The sequence below is a fragment of the Zootoca vivipara genome, chromosome 9, assembly GCF_965207765.1.
Source record: "Zootoca vivipara chromosome 9, rZooViv2.hap1.1, whole genome shotgun sequence".
Classification (NCBI taxonomy): domain Eukaryota; kingdom Metazoa; phylum Chordata; class Lepidosauria; order Squamata; family Lacertidae; genus Zootoca; species Zootoca vivipara.
Window position 1 is genome coordinate 25789340 of NC_142592.1, and position 19582 is coordinate 25808921.

The 19582-nt window shown below is 41.0% G+C and overlaps 1 protein-coding gene across 4 annotated transcripts in view; it reads left to right on the top strand.

The window, feature by feature from the left end:
- The first annotated feature begins 1108 nt into the window (after positions 1-1108).
- The window catches only part of USP15 (ubiquitin specific peptidase 15), a 53450-nt gene continuing 34976 nt past the window's right edge, over positions 1109-19582 (top strand). The window contains exons 1-5 of one of the 4 annotated variants that reach the window (XM_060279633.2): positions 1109-1482; positions 10243-10370; positions 11168-11298; positions 16953-17079; positions 17584-17729. In XM_060279633.2, the coding sequence (XP_060135616.2) occupies positions 1205-1482; positions 10243-10370; positions 11168-11298; positions 16953-17079; positions 17584-17729 (810 nt within the window). In that variant the 5' untranslated portion in view covers positions 1109-1204. The remainder of the gene's footprint in view (positions 1483-10242; positions 10371-11167; positions 11299-16952; positions 17080-17583; positions 17730-19582) is intronic. The other 3 variants (XM_035126860.3, XM_060279632.2, XM_035126859.3) reach the window with 3 other exon arrangements.

Consider the following 19582-nt stretch of genomic DNA (forward strand, 5'->3'; position numbering starts at 1 on the left):
TCCCTGTTGTTTTTTAAAAACCAAGCTATTATGAAATTATTTTGAACACTATTTTATATAGAAGTACTGTGGGTAGAGTTTTATGCATTTACACCTTTGCAAACCACTTTTGAGTAGAGGGTATACAAATAAAAGTGATTGGTGTTTCGAGCCACATTTATCTGGGAGCAAGCACCAATGAAATCAATATGAATTACTTATCTATGGGGTTGTACTGAAATCCAACTGCCCTTTTTCCTAGAAGCCCTGAATACCGTATGTATGTGTGCCTGTAAATAAGCTTGAAAACAGCATGTATACATGGGGGAAAAAATTAAAATAAATAAAATGTCATTAAAGGACAGAGGAATGGGTAACTTCTCACATAGTAATGGGCAATGGCACTCAGTTATATTTTTAATGTTAGAGATTTTATTGGAGGCTTACAGAAACAAACAGCTTAAAGCAAACGCCTTGCAAGTGGGTTCAATTAAAGCCATTACTCATCCCATTTGACGTCAGGTTCGTCGATATGAACTTCCCTAACCACCTCTAATTTAATTTACTTACCACCACTCCCAACCCCGCCGCGACTACGTTTTATTAAATGCACATGCCGCACAGATATCACTGTATGAAGCCACCTTAAGTTTTCATTATTATCCGCTTAAAATTAAGAATGAACAGCGCCCGATTCTGCAGGCAACACTGAGATTCCTGCCTTCCAATGGGGTTGGACTAGATGACCCTTGGGGGCCCCTTCCAATTCTACAATCCTGTGATTCTACGGCAATATATGCCTCCTGCTGCTGGCAGGGCCTGGCATCCACGGGGGCTGCAGGAATACCTCGCATATTCCTCGCTAAAGATCCCACTGCAGCGGCCCCAGGAGCACCACATCCATCAGTAGCTTTAGGCCAGCCTTTTTTCCCGACCCCTCGCCCGACAGATTCCTCCAGACTACAACTCCCATCAGCCCGGAGGCTTGGGGCTGATGGGAGTTGTAGTCCGAGCTGCCCGATTGGCGAAGACTCTTCCCCCCCCCCTCATCCCACACGGTCCTGCTCTTCTTGGTGTGCCCTCCGATGCCGCAGGCCTCCCGTCCGCCCGGTGGCGCTCGCGTCCTAGAAGCGCCGTCCTTTCTCTCTCCGCAACCTTCTCCCGCTCTTTCCCTGCGTCCCTTTCTCTCCTCTCTCTCTCCCCCCTCCCCGCGCTGCTTCTGCCGATGGGGTTGCCGAAGTGGGAGGGGGTCGTGGAGGGCGTTTCCCCGGTCGCCGCGCGGCGTCACTCCCAGCATGCAGCGCGGCCCGCTCCTGCCGCCGCCGCCGCCGCCGCCTCTCTTGTCACCGCCGCCGCCTCTCCCGCCGCCGTCACTTTCGCAGCTGCTGCCGCCGGCGCCGCGGGGCTGGGAGACATGGCGGAGGGAGGCGCGGCGGACCTGGAGACCCAGCGCTCGGACATCGCGGCGCTGCTCAAAACGGCGCTCCGCAAGGGCGACACCTGGTGAGGGGCAGGGGAGGGATGAAGGGGGGGAGGCCGAGGAGGTGGCGGGGGAGGGGGAGAGGCTGGTGAGGGGCCCTTCTGAGTGACAGGTGCGGGCGGATCCTGCCTGCCTCGCCCACCTCTTTTTATCCGCCCCTGGAGGGGTGGGAGGCGGCAGCCCGCCGCCCTCCCTCTCCGTGCCCCCCACCATCACCACTCCCCAAATGCGCTGGAAGCGGCTTCCCCATCGAGGAAGGGGCTCACCTTGCCTCGCAGGTGGCGCCAAGGCGGGGCCAGGCGCTCATAGCCGTCCACCCGCCCCTCCGCGCATCTTTCCCATGACAGGTTCTGGATAGGCAAGGTTTGTGCCAAGGTGCTCCTTCCCTCTGTCACCTGCGAGTGGGAGACGGCGAGAGGAAGAGGCGAGCCGGTCCAGCCGGCTTTCAATTGCAGGCACTTCTCCCAGGTGTTTTCTCCTATTGTTTCAATCAGCCGGAAAACTACCACCACAAAAAAACACACACAGCCTAATTTTTCTGTGTATTGAAGGCAACCAGTGATCGAGTGTGAATGTTTCCTGGGTTAAGGTTTCTCATCCACAGCATAGGCTTTCCCCAGAAAGCTTACATATTGCAAGGCCTTTTCTTTTCTGGCTGACTGTTGCTTGTCACTTCTGGATTTCCTTTAGGTTTTCACCTCGCCTGGTTTCTTCCACAACACTCCTTTCTTTTCCTCTCCGCCCTCCCTGTAGATTGTATTTATCTGCAATTGCAAACCCTATCATTGTTTTGGGTTTTTTCTTCTGGTGCAGTACTAGCTGAAATACCTGGGAAATGGATCTTGCCACCTCCTGGCTTAATTGTGCTGAATCTTGAAGAACATTTTGGTATTTGTGGAGTAAGATGTGACTAAAGAGATCAATTATGCACACACGTTCCCCCCGCCCCTCTATTAAAAGAGAAGTTAATCCTGGGTCATGGGGAAATTCTTGGATTTTTGAGATTGAGGATAACTTTGTGCATCCAGCAGCCACTATGTTATCTTGGAGCATGCAGAACTGCCAGTGGGATTGTGGCCCAGATATGTGAAGATTTCATAAACGGGCTGTTGTGACTACGTGTGTCATGGCAGTAACATGTATCATGCAGTGACAGTTCATACAAACAGCTGCACCTTGTGAATCCTATTTAGGCAACAAGCACAAGGGTGACTGCATGGAGGCTGTCAGATGTGTGAGCCAGCCTGATTTTTCATAAGTTGTTTGAAACTTGTTAAAGTGCAGTCCAATGCATGTTTACTCAGGAATAAGTACCACTGACTTAAATGGGGCTTAGAGAGCAATCCTAACTGCTAGCCAGGGCTGAATGGCGCAGTGGAGCTTATATTGCTGGCCAAGGCGCAAGGGGTGGGTGGGTGTGTATGTAAGCAAAAATGTTGATTTTACTGTGCCAGCTCCTTGCTATTACAGCAAACAGGCCTATGAACAGTAATTGGAATCCAGTGGGCCTTTGTCCAGCCCAACTCTGCCGCTACTCCCTTGCTCCTGTTCTTTCAGACCCCTTCCAGTGATCAGGGGTTAGGGTTGCTTTATTACTCCCTACTGATAGGTTTTAGGATTGCAGGGTTAATTATGCTAATTCATTGGGTTTGTTCAACTATAATTTATGTTACCATAGAAGAAGCAAGTGGGCTTGAGTCTGTCAAATGCAGGTGTGTAGGAGTTAAACTCTTAACCTGTTTTTCATTTGTTTTCTATGTCTGTCATTGCACCCTGAAGTCTGAAGTTTCCTACATGTTAAGGCCCAGTTCAAATGTACTGTTACTGCCAGGAACTGGTAACAAGCTTGAGAACTCTCCCTGTTCCCTCTTCCTCTTTTTTCACTCAGCTTTAGAGGAGACTTCCTGGCTTGCCAAATCGGTTTCCCATTACGTCTGAGCTGGAAATTGTGCTTTAAGTCCTGCCTACACACAGCACAGGTTTATTGTGATTTGCAAGCCAGGGTTATAGGCAGCATTAAACTATAGTTTCCAAATCACAATAATCTGATTTAATACACCAGAAAGAACCTTCCCAAGCTGCGGAAGCAAAGTTAGTTGGAGTGGAAGCATGATGTCTGAACTTGACCTGAATTACATTATCTCATCTCAGCCACAAGCTGCTACTCTCTCAGTAATCATCCTGCAGAATCACAACTGTGCTGGCCTACCTTAAAGAGGTGGTGTGAGAATTGCTGACAGAGTACTGTATATGTAAAGCTTTTTCAGGTCTCTTAATAAATTTTACAGTACAATTCTAAACATGTTTACTCATAAGTAAGGCTTACTAAATTCTGTGAGACCTGAGTTACACATTTCTGTCCCAACCATACTATATATTTTTGAAGGGTTCTTTGAAGTTGAGACTAGAGATGAAGATGCAGCATATTCTTTACAAATTATGAACTACCCTATAACTAGGTGACTAAGTGTGTCCATTGTCACATCTTCCCCCCCTTTCCCCCTCAGAGCTCAGTGCACCATACACAGACACCCCATTTTATGCTCTCAGCAACCCTGGAAGATACTGTAGACTGAGTGATAACAAGAGGTTCAAGGTCACCAGAGAACTTTATGGCTGAGAGAGGGGCTGAACTTGCCGCACTACACTAGTTCTCATCTGGCTTTCATTGTTTAACACAAATTTGTGCACACTTACTCAGAAATATGTTCCACTCTTTTCATTTGGGCTCTCCCCCCCCCCCCCCAGGTGTGTGTATTAGCAGCAGCCCTAATTAGCTACTGAAACTGGCCCCCATAAGTATGACAGCATGAAAGTAATACAGGTGGTAAGTCCCGTTTAGGGATTCACATATTTTAACTAGGCATAGGTAGACGATCATGCTATAGGAAGTGAGACTCACCTTTCTTCTATCCTGCTGCACAGGCATTCCTTTGATACCCACTCCCTGAAGAAGAATGGTGGGTGATATGAGTATTTGTACCAACTTCTTTCTGCCACTTCATGCAACTGAACCTGATGGCCTGGTACCATTTTGAAAGACTCACTCTCTGCTTCATTGTATTGCTGATGGCTTACTAAAAGCTTCTATGGTGGGGTACACTAGTTGCCTCCTTCATAATGAATTTATGGCTGCCACGAGCAACCTAACAACTGTATTTGTAGAATTCTGGTCGCATTGAACTCAGTGGGATCTACTTCAGAATAAACATGCTTAAGGTTGTACTACTAGATAAAATCTCACACTAAATTATTGTGATATATTATATACTGGAGTATTATTAGAAGGTGTATTCTTAAACTCAGAGTTGACCATGAAAGTTGTAAGCAAGTGTAGTAATGAGTAATGTTTGTGTTGTTTTAAGATGAATTGAACTTCATTCAGAGGTTTGCTGTAATTTGAGAAGCTATACACATGGTTTCCCCTATTCTAAGCATGGATATTTCAACATCTGATTCCATTTTTCAAACATTTGTATGACAACATACTTAGTCACAGAGTAGAACTATAGTTCAGAGATAGTGCACATGCTTTGTATGCAGCAGGTCCCAGTTCCAGTCTCAGGCATCTTCAGGGGAAAGTCACCTGTCTGGAATTATGGACAGCTCCTGCCAGTCAGCATAGGCAAGGAGATTGTCAACCTTTTTGGTCCCATGAACATATTTGGAATTTTGAGAGTGCTCAGTGAGCAACAGTGCTCACCACTGTCTCCCTCCCATTCTCCCAGATTGCTCATTTTCTGTCCAGCTGCTCAGGTCTTCATCTGTATGTGCTTTTCAAGGTTAGGATGAGCAGGTCAGGTGCTGACCCAAGCCTTGAAAAGCACATAGAGCTGAAAGCAGTGTTAGAAACTGAGATATGAAAGCTAGGAGCTAAATGGCACCTTAAACCTGGGTTATGGGCACAACAATGGAATGTCTAGGCGTGCTTTTTTATAACAAGAATACAAAGCTGAAAATGAATGAACTTCAGCTAAAATATTTGTTCATTTTTCACATGGTCTAGTCCAGTGTTTTTCAACCACTGTTCCGCGGCACACTAGTGTGCCGCGAGATGTTGCCTGGTGTGCCGTGGGAGAATTACTTTATATATAGTCAATATAGGCACAGAGTTAATTTTTTTAACATTTTGTAATGGTGGTGTGCCTCGTGATTTTTTTCATGAAACAAGTGTGCCTTTGCCTAAAAAAGGTTGAAAAACACTGGTCTAGTCCTTCCCCTGCCCACCCCCTAATATTCTTAAGAGGGTCTCTTCTCCAGTCTTCAGAGAGTAGCTGGAAGTGGGAAGGCAAAAAAGGTCCTCTTTTCCTTCCACTCTGTAGTTTTAATCTGAAATCTTAGGCACAGTACTGCACCCAGAGGTCAGAAACTGTTCACGCTAATGAAAAATGTGCCTAGAGCAATGGGAGTTTCAAACACTGGCTGAAAGAATTGGAAAAGTGTGTTGTTTTTTTACTTTCTCCTTTGGTACTATGCACTTTTCAAGTAGGAGGGGAGTTAATCACCATTTCTGCCTCATAACCAAAGCAGCTGTGAAAGATGGGGGGGGGGGGAGTTCAGAGACTTTGTGGGCAGCAAGGTAGCACTCTTCACCCTCAAGGGTAGCACTGTAGTCAAGAGCTACCACATTGGTGACCCCAGGTATAGACAATTATGAGCTCCATGGACCAATGATCTGATTCAGTATAAGGCACCTTCCTATGTACCGTACTAAATACATTTTCTGAAATATTTTTGAAAACTCTAAACCTGCCACATTACATCTGATGGATGGATGGATAGACAGACAGAAAGATAGATAGACATGAGACTGCAATGAGCTTCATGACAATGGACCTAGTTAACATTCTTCGGTTAATTTAAGAATCCTGCAAATACCTTTATGTTGCTTCCATCATCGTGGCAAGGTTATATTTACAAGGAGCTTAATTGTAGTGATGGGGCTTGTTCACCCAATATACCATAACTGTAATGTTTGGGAAATGCCCATTGGCAGGAGCATGTCATCTCTCTTCATGTATTAGCTTTCTGCGATTAATTATATATGCATGCATGTTTGTGCATATGGAGGGTTTGAGAGCGAGTGTGCCATGCTTGGTATGGTCAAGGAAGAATAAAGGAGAAAGACAAAGTGGATCTGATTCTACTGGCTCTTCCTGCTCCTTCCTTGTGTTTTGCTGTCTTGGATTACAAACCTAGTTAGAATGTGGAGAGTTTCCGGTGTCCCCGCCCCTCCCCCACTGCTGCTGCCATGGCTGCTACAGGGGGAAAGCCAAGGTGCAGTAGGCCCATTTATCTAGACTGAGCTCCAGCCTTCCAGTTATGAGCTGTGGCAGGGAATATGTAATGAAAGTCCTGCCTGCCTGCCTTTTGAAACATAAGCATTTAAGTTCAGGAATGTGGAGGGAGAGAGATAGTTTTTTGAACTTGTAAGTACCCTCCCAGTAGTTGGACACTAGTTTAAAAAAAGGTAAAGGACCCCTGACAGTTAAGTCCAGTCATGAATGACTCAGGGGTTGTGGCGCTCATCTCACTTTACTGGCCGAGGGAGCCGACGTTTGTCCACAGACAGTTTTTCCAGGTCATGTGGCCAGCATGACTAAGTCGCTTCTGGGGGACCAGAGCAGCACACAGAAATGCCATTTACCTTCCTGCTCTGGCACTTGCACTTTGACATGCTTTCGAACTGCTAGGTGGGCAGGAGCTGGGACAGAGCAACAGGAGCTCACCCCGTCGCAGGGATTCGAACCATTAACCTTCCGATTGGCAAGCCCTAGGCTCAGTAGTTTAGACCACAACGCCACCCACATTAGTGTGTAATAATTATGTTTGCTTCTGATCCAGATGTGTTTACTACTAGCCAATCACACCTCTAGGCACGATCTTCAAGGCTGTGCATAAGTAGACTCCTATATCGTGTTTGATGTTCACACAGTGTTTCCTAGAATAGCGGAAGATTGTGGCCGTCGCTTTTCTCTGTCTAGGAACATTCTTTATGTGGATAGGACTATGCACCAAACATCAGGTGCGAAAGACAAGAGAACCAGAAGAGTTAATTCAAAAATTACTTAGATATGATTTATAATGGGAAGAAGATAAAAAGCTATTCATTTCGTATTTTTAGTTCAAACTGCATGCTACAGATATTAACATACAGAGTATTAACACAGGATACAATCTTTGTATCTGTTGCTGTGTGTCATAGCAGTTGGGCTATAGCTCTGTGGCATTCATGGTCCATATCTGGCAACTTCAGCCGACGAATCCTAATAGGGCTGGACAACAGCTGCCAGTCATTGTGCAGAATACTGAGCCAGGGTGGACCATTGATTTCTTATGGTATAGTATAGTCCTTAAGTGGTTCGTTCTTGGAGCCCATTTCCCAAAGCACAAAATTAATCCCTAATTTTTAAAACAAAGGACAAAAGGTAGATTCACTTCAGGGTTTTTTGTGCTTAGAGTGATAACACCGGTCAGGGCGTAAAGAATCCTCAGCCAAATATGCATTCAGAAATTAATTCCAGTAGTTCAGGGATGTAGTTAGCTGTTACCAAGATTTTTTACCCTGCCATTTCACATGATAAAGAACCCAAGTGATTGAGTGTGACTTTCATGTGTTTGGTTCTATTTTTCCTGTTAGCTAGTTGAAAGGCATTTAATAGCTTCTTAAATTTTTACTTAACTCTTACTGGATTTTCTTTTATTTAATTTACCCAAGATGCTCGCTGTAATAGCATTTTCAGTGTCATAAGTAGGTCTTGTCCTCTGCATGTTCTTTAAGGTTCTACTGAAATTTGAAGAGTGTATAAAAACAAGGGGATCTATACTTAATAGAATACCATTAGAACGTATTGTTGCATGATTAGAAAGATGCATGCAGAAGTTTAATTCTGGGTATTTGCATTTAAATAGTCAGGCCACAGGTGATACGGGGAAACCCATGCCAGTGACCTTGCAAAGCTATTGCCAGTCAGAATTGATTATATTGGGCATTAGATGGACTACTGGTGTGACTCCACGTAAGGCAGCTTAATGACCATGAGATGGGGTATGCTGTAAATGTAAACATATTGACAGAGAGAATATACTGGTCAGTTTCTCTGCTTTCTTTGTCTACGAACCCAGCTGTAATAGTTAAAAATATCAAACTGTTGCCTCTTCTGTCTTCACTGAAAGGCTTATGAAAGCCATAGAGAATGCACATTCATAACTGCAAAAAGTACAGAAGTGATTTCAGTATCCTTACAATGAATTTGAGGCATAGTCAATTGATATTAAAGTAATGTGTACTTTCTGAATCATGTTCAAGCACAGATGTGAAGTAGAGAAATAAATGGTCTATGTTTTTTGAAGTCTTGAAAAAGAAAGAATAAGATACGCTTTCTTTCCCCTTATCACAACATCCAAATTTGGATGTTGATTGTTGCTATCAATATGTACTGGAACACACAGCAGTTAGAATCCACTCCTGTGCTAGAATAATGTCCCAGCGATTATAGATCAGCATGCCCCCCCCACTTCATAAAGCAGTTTTTCTGAAGGACATTAATATGCATTTGAGAAGAATGCTTCGACAAATGAATAAGCACTACTTAATGCTGCTTTTTGATCAGCCTGGTTTAATTATTATTTTAAAATAATCATCTAAAATGAAGACGATAAGTTTTACAGAGCAAAATGAACTGAATTGTGTTGTGTTTCAAAACAGTCTGACGTGAAGGAGTGTAGTCAGTAGGTTTTTATAATGGGTTAAATTGTTCAGTTAGCAGCTTGAAGTCTAGGATGAAAATGCTTCTTTGACTATTTCAACCAAAGCTTTGGCTGTATCTGAATCATTTATGCTCACAAGTTTGTGATCTGATGAGATTAAGTGCCAGTATTTGTTACAGTTCATGAGAATGGGTAGAGTCTCTCTTCTGTCCGTAGGAATGTTGAGTAGACAATGTATTTTATAAAGGCTGGCACTCTTTATAAAATACAATTTACAGTGCAATCCTATGCATATTTGCATGCAGTCTACAGTCATTTTCTTACCACGATTTTATTATCAGACTTGTTCTGGTCTTCACTTTGATTACATAGTTCTGTTCTCTCGGGAATCATTGGCCAATGGTTGTCCACAGTGGGTGATGATGAACTACAATTAAAAATATGATGTTGCTTACTTAGAGGAGGTATTATACAATGCTGTTCATCTGTGGCTTTCTGATATGATGTAGAGGGTGTTTAAAACAACATTGCTAAGCAGGCATCCGTTCTTAACACTGTTAAGAACAAGCCCCAGTTATCTGCTATAGACAGACATATTTAAAAAGTTAGGGATGAAAGTGGAAAAATAATTTTTTTCTGGTTTGATTTTATGTTTATTTTAAAATTCTGGCATTTACTGGTAATAAATTTAATTATGGTAAGGAACATGAATGTGAATATCTCTTTCTGAAGGTTTTTAAAAATAAGTCTCATCAGATTACTTGTTGAAAAAAAATTCAATAGTCTCTTAAGATGTATGTCTCAGTAGATTTGTGTAAATGCAATTTCTGAATGGTTGGTTGTATTCTTTCTTGTAATAATACATATTTAGTCAAAGCAGTCTTGATCTTAATGCTGGAAGCAGCTCTGCAGGCGTGTTGTGCCTGAATTTTGGGAACTTCTCCTTTCTCCTAAAGTACTACTCAAAATATAAATACAATAAAAAGCCAGTCAATTGCATCATTGGTTAAGACTTTGATCTTTCATATGTATATTTTCCTCCTTTTCAAGTGTGTATTTTCCTCCTTTTCAAGGTATTTAGTGGATAGCCGCTGGTTCAAACAGTGGAAAAAGTATGTTGGATTTGACAGCTGGGACAAATATCAGATGGGAGATCAGAATGTTTATCCTGGTCCTATTGACAATTCTGGACTTCTCAAAGGTAATTACTGTTGAGTGTTTTTTTTAATAAAAAAGGCAGGAACCTGATGTATCTCTGAATTATAAATACAGTGGTACCTCAGGTTACAAACGCTTCGGGTTACAAACACTTCAGGTCACAAACTCCGCTAACCCGGAAGTAGTACCTTGGGTTGAGAACTTTGCCCCAGGATGAGAACAGAAATCGTGCACTGGTGGCACAGTGGCAACAGAATGCCCCATTAGCTAAAGTGGTACCTCAGGTTAAGAACGGTTTCGGGTTAAGAACGGACCTTCGGAACTAATTAAGTTCGTAACCAGAGGTACCACTGTATTGCGTATTATTGCAATCTCACCCTGTCATTCTTAGGTTCCAAAATATCTGGGAATTTCTTCTTACAAATTAACATTTTCAAATACAGCAGTTCAGATTGGATGATATCCAACAATGTCTGTCCACTAGTGGAATCAATATTGTTTCTGACACAGATTTCCCGTTCTCCCAACAAACCCTCATGTGCTCCCCAAATCTGTTAGGGAAGAGCATGGAAGAGTAGACGAGGGGAAACTATATTGCCTGAGGAGATTTCTCTTGTTTGATATTGGCAATCGCCCTTTATTCTATCAGGGAATATTTTGTTAGTTTATACATTTCAGTTGTCTCAAACTTGATCACTTGTGATCTTCAGTCCCTTTGTATTAGAGAGTGTGTTAAATACTTTCGTTACTCAAGAATTTTTTTCAATAAGAACAATTTAAAAACAACAAATGTGACATCTAAATATTGTCATCCCTAAATATGTAAACATTTCCTCATAGATGGGGACTGTCAGTCTCTCAAGGAACATCTCATTGATGAGCTGGACTACATTCTTTTACCAACTGAAGGCTGGAACAAGCTAGTTAGCTGGTATACTCTTATGGATGGCCAGGAACCAATTGCACGCAAGGTACTTCTTACTTTGAATGCTAAAATATCTATACTCACACTTGAAATGCTCCACTTGCAGTGCTACCAGTTAAATGTGTAGGAATAATTTGAATATGTCCATATCACATCATCATGGTTTTTGCAAGTTAACTACCATAGTATTGAGTCCTGGCATTAATCAATATTAATGGCTTCATTTCTTACTCAGTATTAATGCTACATTCACATCTTTTTAAGCATAAGAACAAAACATTGATGAGAGAACTCTATCATCTTATTTATTATTTCACCAACCTAGTACAGCCCTAGTTACTTCTGGGCTGGTTAATGATAAAATATTTCTATTAACTTTTCCTGACAATTCTGTGAGTAGGGCCGAATTGTGTCCTTGCTTTGGCATAGGACACAATTCGGCCCTAACCCAAAACTGTATAGATAAGCATTAAATTAGGTAAATATTGTTTCAGTTTTATAGTGATAGCTGTTTCAACTGCAGCACTGTTAACTGCATTAATTGCTTAATTTTGCATTCTGCTTAAGTATTCTAATCATATACCTTGACTTTGTACTTAGATTTTGGACAAATGACTGTATGCTGCATTTTGTGCTAATAGCAAAAATACATTGTGTACTGAAATATTTACAGGTGATGCCTTTTTTAAAAAGAGAATTATATATCCTATATCGTTGCACTTTCTTCCTTGTCTTGTGCACTTTCTTATGATACATTCAGTAGAATACTCCCTTTCTATGCAATGTTCCTTGCAACAGCTCTCCTGTCTGTTCCATGTCTGTATCAGTTTACAGAATAATTCTTGCTTTTTTCTAGTCAGAATGCCTGTTGCTTATGTAATGTGTACTTCGAAAAAAGGAGAGTAGGTAATATGTTATAATTAGTTCTTTATCAATTTCATGTATGAATTGCTTCCTATGAGGTTATCAAAGCAATTTGCAGTACGATTAAAAGCAGTGAAAACAATTGCTGATATAAGAAAAATTTAAAAACATCAAAACAACAACGTAAAACAACAGTTGCATACATGAAACCAATTTCACATCCAGTACAGTTACAAGATAGGATAACACTCTCCATTTGGAAGAGTACTGAAAGAGGAAAGTCTTAAAAAAAACACCTTAAAAAAATAGAGATGGCACTTGTCATCTATATACAGTCAAACCTCGGTTGTGGAACGTAATCCATTCCGAAAGACCGTTCAACTTCTGAAACGTTCGACAACTGAGGCATAGCTTCCAGTTGGCTGACAGCTAGGTTTTTGCACAGCGGAAGCCTTGTTGGACATTCGGGTTCTGAAAAATGTTTAAAAACCGAAGCACTTCCAGGTTTTCAGTGTTTGGGAGCCGAAACATTAAAAAATGGAGCCATTTGAGAACCGAGGTTTGACACAGGGTTCAGCAAACTTTTTCAGCAGTCCACTGTCCCTCAGACCTTGTGGGGGGCCGGACTATATTTTTTTTGGAGGGGATGAACGAATTCCTATGCCCCACAAATAACCCAGAGATGCGTTTTAAATAAAAGCACACATTCTACTCATGTAAAAACACGCTGATTCCCAGGCCATCCGCAGGCCGGATTTAGAAGTCGATTGGGCCAGATCTGGCCCCCGGGCCTCAGTTTGCCTACCCTTGGTATATGAAGTGTAAGGCATGGGAAACTTGACATTGACATCTTGGCAGGACCATCCAATATGTTCTGTCACACAGTGCTGAGCTCCTCTCTCCCTCTCAATAAGTGTCAGTGACCTGCTGTTTTGAGCAACACTCATACCCCACCCATGCCGCCTCACCGACCGCTACTGTACTTAAAGCCAGTGTTTTATTTTTGTAGTCAACTATTGAGGCTCAACATTAACCCTATGAAATAGTCTGGTTAACCCAGGTATCACATTCCTAGACCTCTTCGGTTTTCTATGGAAGATATAGGCAGTCCCCCTCCCCCTCCCCAAGAAAAATAGGTGCCGGTACTCACCAAGAAGTTGTTACTGTAAGTGCTACACTTTTTAACAACAACAAAAAGAGGTGCCGGTATTGCATACCCTTGAGCACCCCCTGGAAAAAAAGCACTGGGTATAGGTTCCATTCAGGTATCATGTTAAATCATAGACAGGCAGACAGCAGTTCAGGGTGGCTTGTCTGTTTGTTTCCTGTCCTCTTAGCAATCAGCTTCACACATTTCTCCGTGGTTCAGTAGCACTGCAAGGAGAGCAATGGCTGTAACTATGGCTTGTCCTTTTAGATATCATGTCAAATTATAGCACAAACCACAGTGTGCAAAACCACTTTAACCGTTTTCTGGTTTGCTGGCTCACGACTGAAACTGGTATTTATCAGATGTACTCCAGTTTCAATGGTGGATAAAGATACAATAGCTTCATTGATTTATATTTTGGGAGGAGTTGAAGAAATGAGAATTGTTGCCATTTGCCTTTGTCTACAGATCTTCTTAGATTATAAAGCTGATGGGCAGGGCATAAATAAAAATATGATCATTATTATTAACTGTCTTTTACAGAAAGACACTTGTATGTTGCTGTCTGAGAAAATTAACTATCTTTGTCCAGTTAAGATCTTTCGTAGTGTTTGCTCCTCCTGTAATGAAACCATATATTGTATCCATTTATTGGATATTTTGGATTTATTGTGGGCTAAATTTTGAAAATGTGTGGCTTCGCTGTGGCTGAAATATTAACCTAAAATATTATGTCTACATTTTTATTTTCAAGAAAGATCTGTGTTGATGTCTAAATATTCTGATTTTTAACATCCAGTTTTAAAGTTACTGGAAAACCTGTGTATTGCAGTTTAACATTACTCCAATATCTTGCCTATGATAATAAGTAATGAAAGGAAGAGGACCCCAATTTCATATTCATATTTCTAAGCCCCATAGATATCAGGTTGTTCTGGCAGAGTATAGACGGATAAAGTTTTGTTGAGATATTACATTGTTCCAAGGGAACCTTGGTGACTGTGTAGTGGAGCCAAAAACCTGCTTACTTTTCATTTAAAATTGCTAAACTGCTTGCTTACAAAGGTGTTGAACCATTCTACTGAAAATAAGGGACCAAATCATAAAATTTGACAAGTAATAGAAATTGGCTTATCCATAAGCAAAACCTCAGCTGACCTGTAAGTTGCTTGGTTGCATAGAGAGGTTTTGGTGGCAATGAAAACTAAAAATTAAGAGCATATGCTGTCTTGAATTGTTGGTATGATTTACAATATTGTTATTTTAACACACTCCATCATGAATCATCAGTTTAGGAATAGCATAGCAAAGGTAGATCCAGCTTGTGTATAAAATGCCACCAACATCTGTTTACCTGATACTCTTCCTGGATGCTCCATCTCACTGCATGGCATTACAACCTCCCTCTCTTTGCTTCTATGCACATCTTTCTTTTCACTTCCAGAAACAGGGAGAGATCTGTGACAACCAGCAGCCATTAGCCTGTATTTCCACAGTGTTGCATTTACAGTAGTAGTTTGTTTTTATATGCAGCCCTTCATTATCTAAGCAACATTCAGCTTAGATACAGACTTGCAGCCCAAACTACGCATGTTAACTCAGAAATAGGTTCAGTGGGACTTCCCACTGGAATGTTAAGCATACAGTGGTACCTCGGTTTATGAACACAATTGGTTCCGGAAGTCTGTTCATAAACTGAAGCGTTCATAAACTGAAGCGAACTTTCCCATTGAAAGTAATGGAAAGTGAATTAATCCGTTCCAGACGGTCCGCGGAGTAAGCGTTCATAAACTGAAGCAAACTTTCCCATTGAAAGTAATGGAAAGTGGATTAATCCGTTCCAGACGGGTCCGCGGAGTACTTAAACTGAAGCGTTCATAAACTGAAGCATGGGTGTAATTGGTTCCGGAAGTCTGTTCATAAACTGAAGCGTTCATAAACTGAAGCAAACTTTCCCATTGAAAGTAATGGAAAATGAATTAATCCGTTCCAAATGGGTCTGCGGCGTTCATAAACCGAAAATTCATAAACCGAGGTGTTCATAAACCGAGGTTCCACTGTACATGGTATTGCAGCTGTAAACTGGAAGGATGGACCTGGTGTATCCTTGTTCATGTGCACAGAGCTGTTTTGATTCAGTTTCAATTTCAGATTTAAAACAGTAGTGGAAGCAATCTTGCATGCAGCTTCTGAAATGCAACTCTGCGTAACACAGGGCTGCATTCTAGAGGCTTCCTGCTCTTTCTTCCAGACTTGGAACTAATAATTCTGCATTTAGAAGGAAGGACAAAGAGGTCCTGCTACATAACCCCAGGGAACTCAACAAAGTTTTAACTGGGAGCAGAGCATGGGACTTTCTTTGTCTTGCATATAATGTGAAGCTACAACAGAGGTACCAAACTTGAACAGAGGTACCTTCCAGCTTGAGGAGGTTGCCTCTACTCAATTTCATTGGAAGTCCTTAGCCCACCCAGACCAAAGCCCACCCCATTCAGTAGGGTCTCCTGACCCTACGTGGAACATTTTTAGGGGGCTAAGCCTTGTGGAGGAAATCAGCTTCTACCAGCTCCTCCTGTAATGAAACCATATATTGTACACATGCTTAACTCTGCATACAACATAAAATAATATTTGTAAGCTGCTCTGAGAACTTGTTAAATATGTTAAATCTTTAAAATTAAAAAAAAATCAAAAATTTGAAATGTACTTTTTAAAAATGATAGCCCAGATTCTTAGCATGCTGAAATTTGATGCAAACATCGTTTTACAGCTTTTCGGTGCTTCTTTGGAATAGTGGCATTCACATACCCCTGATTGTAACCTTAGCAACAAGAATAGCTGTGTTTTATAGTAACACAAGGTGGTATCACTCTTCTGTTGCACTTAAAGCTCAGCTGCAGCAGTACATACAAATAATCTGGCATAGGCAAGTTCTATAGATTCAGTTTCCCCTAAATATCCAAGTCAAGCTACGGAATACCTGGAAAATGTTTATTAATATACTAATACTTCCCTTTAGTGAGTGTTCATTAACTCTGTTGCTATAGCATATAACTTCTAGCAGTTATTTGGTACCTCCTTCTTCACCATATTTGTCTGATGTATCGTATATCAGGCTGATGGCTATTTTCAGGACAGTCTACATGGCTGACTTATGCAGTTACAGCATAGAAGATCAGATGGAAGTATATACGAGGTGATTGTGAAGATTCTGCTTACTTCAATTTGCAGGTTTTGTCATTTGTTAGTAATATATGGCAAGGAACAAATTAGAAAATCATTTTCCTAGATAAAAGTGAAAATTACCATATCACTTACTTAGAAAATCAGTGAACCAATGTAGTACTCTTGCTGCTATATATATATATATATATATATATATATATATATATATATATATATATATAATTCATTGTACCGTATATATATTTTGGAATATTGGTAATGTTAAAGAGAAGTAGCAGGGGCTATCTTGTTAATTATAAACATGTTTTTAAACATGAAACAAAAAAGATTATGATCTAACTTCCATGCTTTCTAAAATCATAAAAATTCTCGCAGTGTTATAAAACATCAAACTCTAAAATAAGAACTAAGTATTTGGAAGTGTTCAGAATTTTGTTTTATGCATTCAGGGATTAATATATTCTATTCAAATAACCATTCTTGATCTGTTTGTATTCCAGGTAGTTGAACAGGGTATGTTTGTCAAGCACTGCAAAGTAGAAGTATATTTGACCGAATTAAAATTGTGTGAAAATGGAAATATGAACAATGTAGTAACAAGAAGATTTAGTAAAGCTGACACAATCGGTATGCCTATAGCTGTTTATAACATGAATTACTGCTTTTAAAACCTTCTTTAAAATGTGTCTTTATATCTTGTGGGGCTTTGTAAAACATGTTTTATGACACATTTACAGTATTAATAATCGTATTTGTGTGTAAAAAAAGCTCCAGTACAAAGTTCTCCCTAATGTTATAATTTGAATAGAATAAGTGTAAATGTATATAATAAAGATTTTTACCTGACCATAGTCTGAGAAAACTAGCAAAGTTCAGATTCCTTGGTGTAAATGAATGCATGAACAGTGTAATCTGTTTAAAATGCATGTGGTCAGTTCTTTTAAGTCATTGAGTAGGATGAGTGGCTAAATCCAATTTATAGTCTCAATTCATACTGCTGCATGTATCTGTATAATCTTGCCATTTGCTTTTTGTATGTGGTGTGTTGTAACATGGATATTTACATCTTCTGCAACTAAGTAATTACGATACCATGGGTTCTAATTTTTTTTTCCATTTCTGTCAATATAGACACAATTGAAAAGGAGATAAGGAAAATCTTCAATATTCCAGATGAAAAAGAGACCAGGTTGTGGAACAAATACATGAGTAACACATTTGAACCTTTAAATAAACCAGACAGTACCATACAGGATGCTGGCTTGTACCAGGGGCAGGTAGGCTATATGTAGGAACCTGAAATTCTGGGGATTTTCTACTCTTCTGGCATACATTCATGGTAAAATTGCTTATTGAGGACATCTTATTCTTAATGTTTGGTTAAAGTTTATTTCAGCTTTACACTTAATTAACCATGTCTGCTGAGGCTGGGAAAATGGTTATTGGCCTATATGAAGATTTGTGACTTGTGATCCTTGAACAGTGTCTTTCCATGCAAGATGGCAAAACCACTCTTAAATGTCATTTCAAAATTAGTTTTTGATATGAACAATAGTAAAAACCCAGTTCCACTGCACATACACTCCACCTTTAAATCCACATTTTCTTGACTGGGCTCTAGGACGCCAAGTGTGTTGCCATCGTTCAGTCGTTTGAAGGCAGGAAAAAGTATCTTTGAGTTGGCCCGTCCTTGGAGCAGAAGTTTGTTTTTCCTGCCTTACTTGAAAGAGACCTGATTTTGCTGGTTCTGTGTGTATGCTTTGAGAAGAGCTGGGTACATGCCTAATTCTGTGTTACAAAGTTTGGGTAAAGTTATCTTTTGTCCATTTTAGCCTATTATTTTGGAACTACCTCTTTGCCTGGGATTTCCCCCACCTATGTTTGTGTCAGTCTTTCCCTGAGACGTTGTCTTCCCCTCAGTGTCTGCATGTGTTGGATTCCCCTGCTAATAAATTCATAGCTAATTGCACCCTTGCTATTGAATTAGTTCTTCCTTTATTCCTCCCCTATTGATCTATAACATACCAATTAATTATAAAATAATTAAATTGTAAATTATAGAATTTTGATCAGGCCATAAACCTTGGCCTGATCAACTTCTAAATTCTTTCCCTTTGAAATCAATTGGTCTGACCCTATACTATTTTTCCTGAGCCAATGCTTGCTGCCTGTTTAAAAAGCCCAGAGTTGCTGCTTGTTGCCTGTTTTAAGATCAGGTCTCAATTTACTGGACTAATTAAGCAGCAGTGTGTCAGAAGGATAAGAGAAAAGTGCAGCTGAGGCCAGGAGGGCAGGCAGAGTATCTAGAGTGTGGGGCATGGCAAGCCTGAGGGAGGAGAGATATGGTGTGAAAACAGGCACCCACAACTTTTTGGGATGCTGTAGCCACTGCAACAGCACAGCACAACAGTCATACCTCGGGTTAAGTACGCTTCAGGTTGAGTACTTTCAATTTAAGTACTCTGCGGACCCGTCTGGAACGGAATAATCCACTTTCCATTACTTTCAGTGGGAAAGTTTAAGCTTCAGGTTAAGTACGCTTCAGGTTAAGTACGGACTTCTGGAACCAATTAAGTACTTAACCTGAGGTACCACTGTAATAACAACAACAACAACAACAACAACACCCCGCCCATTTGGCTGGGTTTCCCCAGCCACTTTGGGCAGCTTACAGCACATAAAAAATTGTAAAACATAGACATTAAAAATTTCCCAATACAGGGTTGCCATCAGATGCATTCTAAAAGTCAGATAGTTGTTTATTTCCTTGACATCTGAAGGGAGGGTGTTCTACAGGGTGGACGTCACTACCAAGAAGGCCCTTTGCCTGGTTCCCTGTAACCTCACTTCTCGCAGTGAGGGAACCGCCAGAAGGCCCTCAGAGCTGGACCTCAGTGTCCAGGCTGAACAATGGGGGTGGAGACGCTCCTTCAGGTACACTGGGCCAAGGAGGTTTAGGGCTTTAAAGGTCAGCACCAACACTTTGAATTGTGCTCAGAAACGTACAGGGAGCCAATGTAGGTCTTTCAGAACCAATGTTATATGGTCTTGGTGGCCACTCCCAGTCACCAGTCTAGTTGCCGCATTCTGTATTAGTTGTAGTCACCGAGATCCCTGCAAAACCCAAATG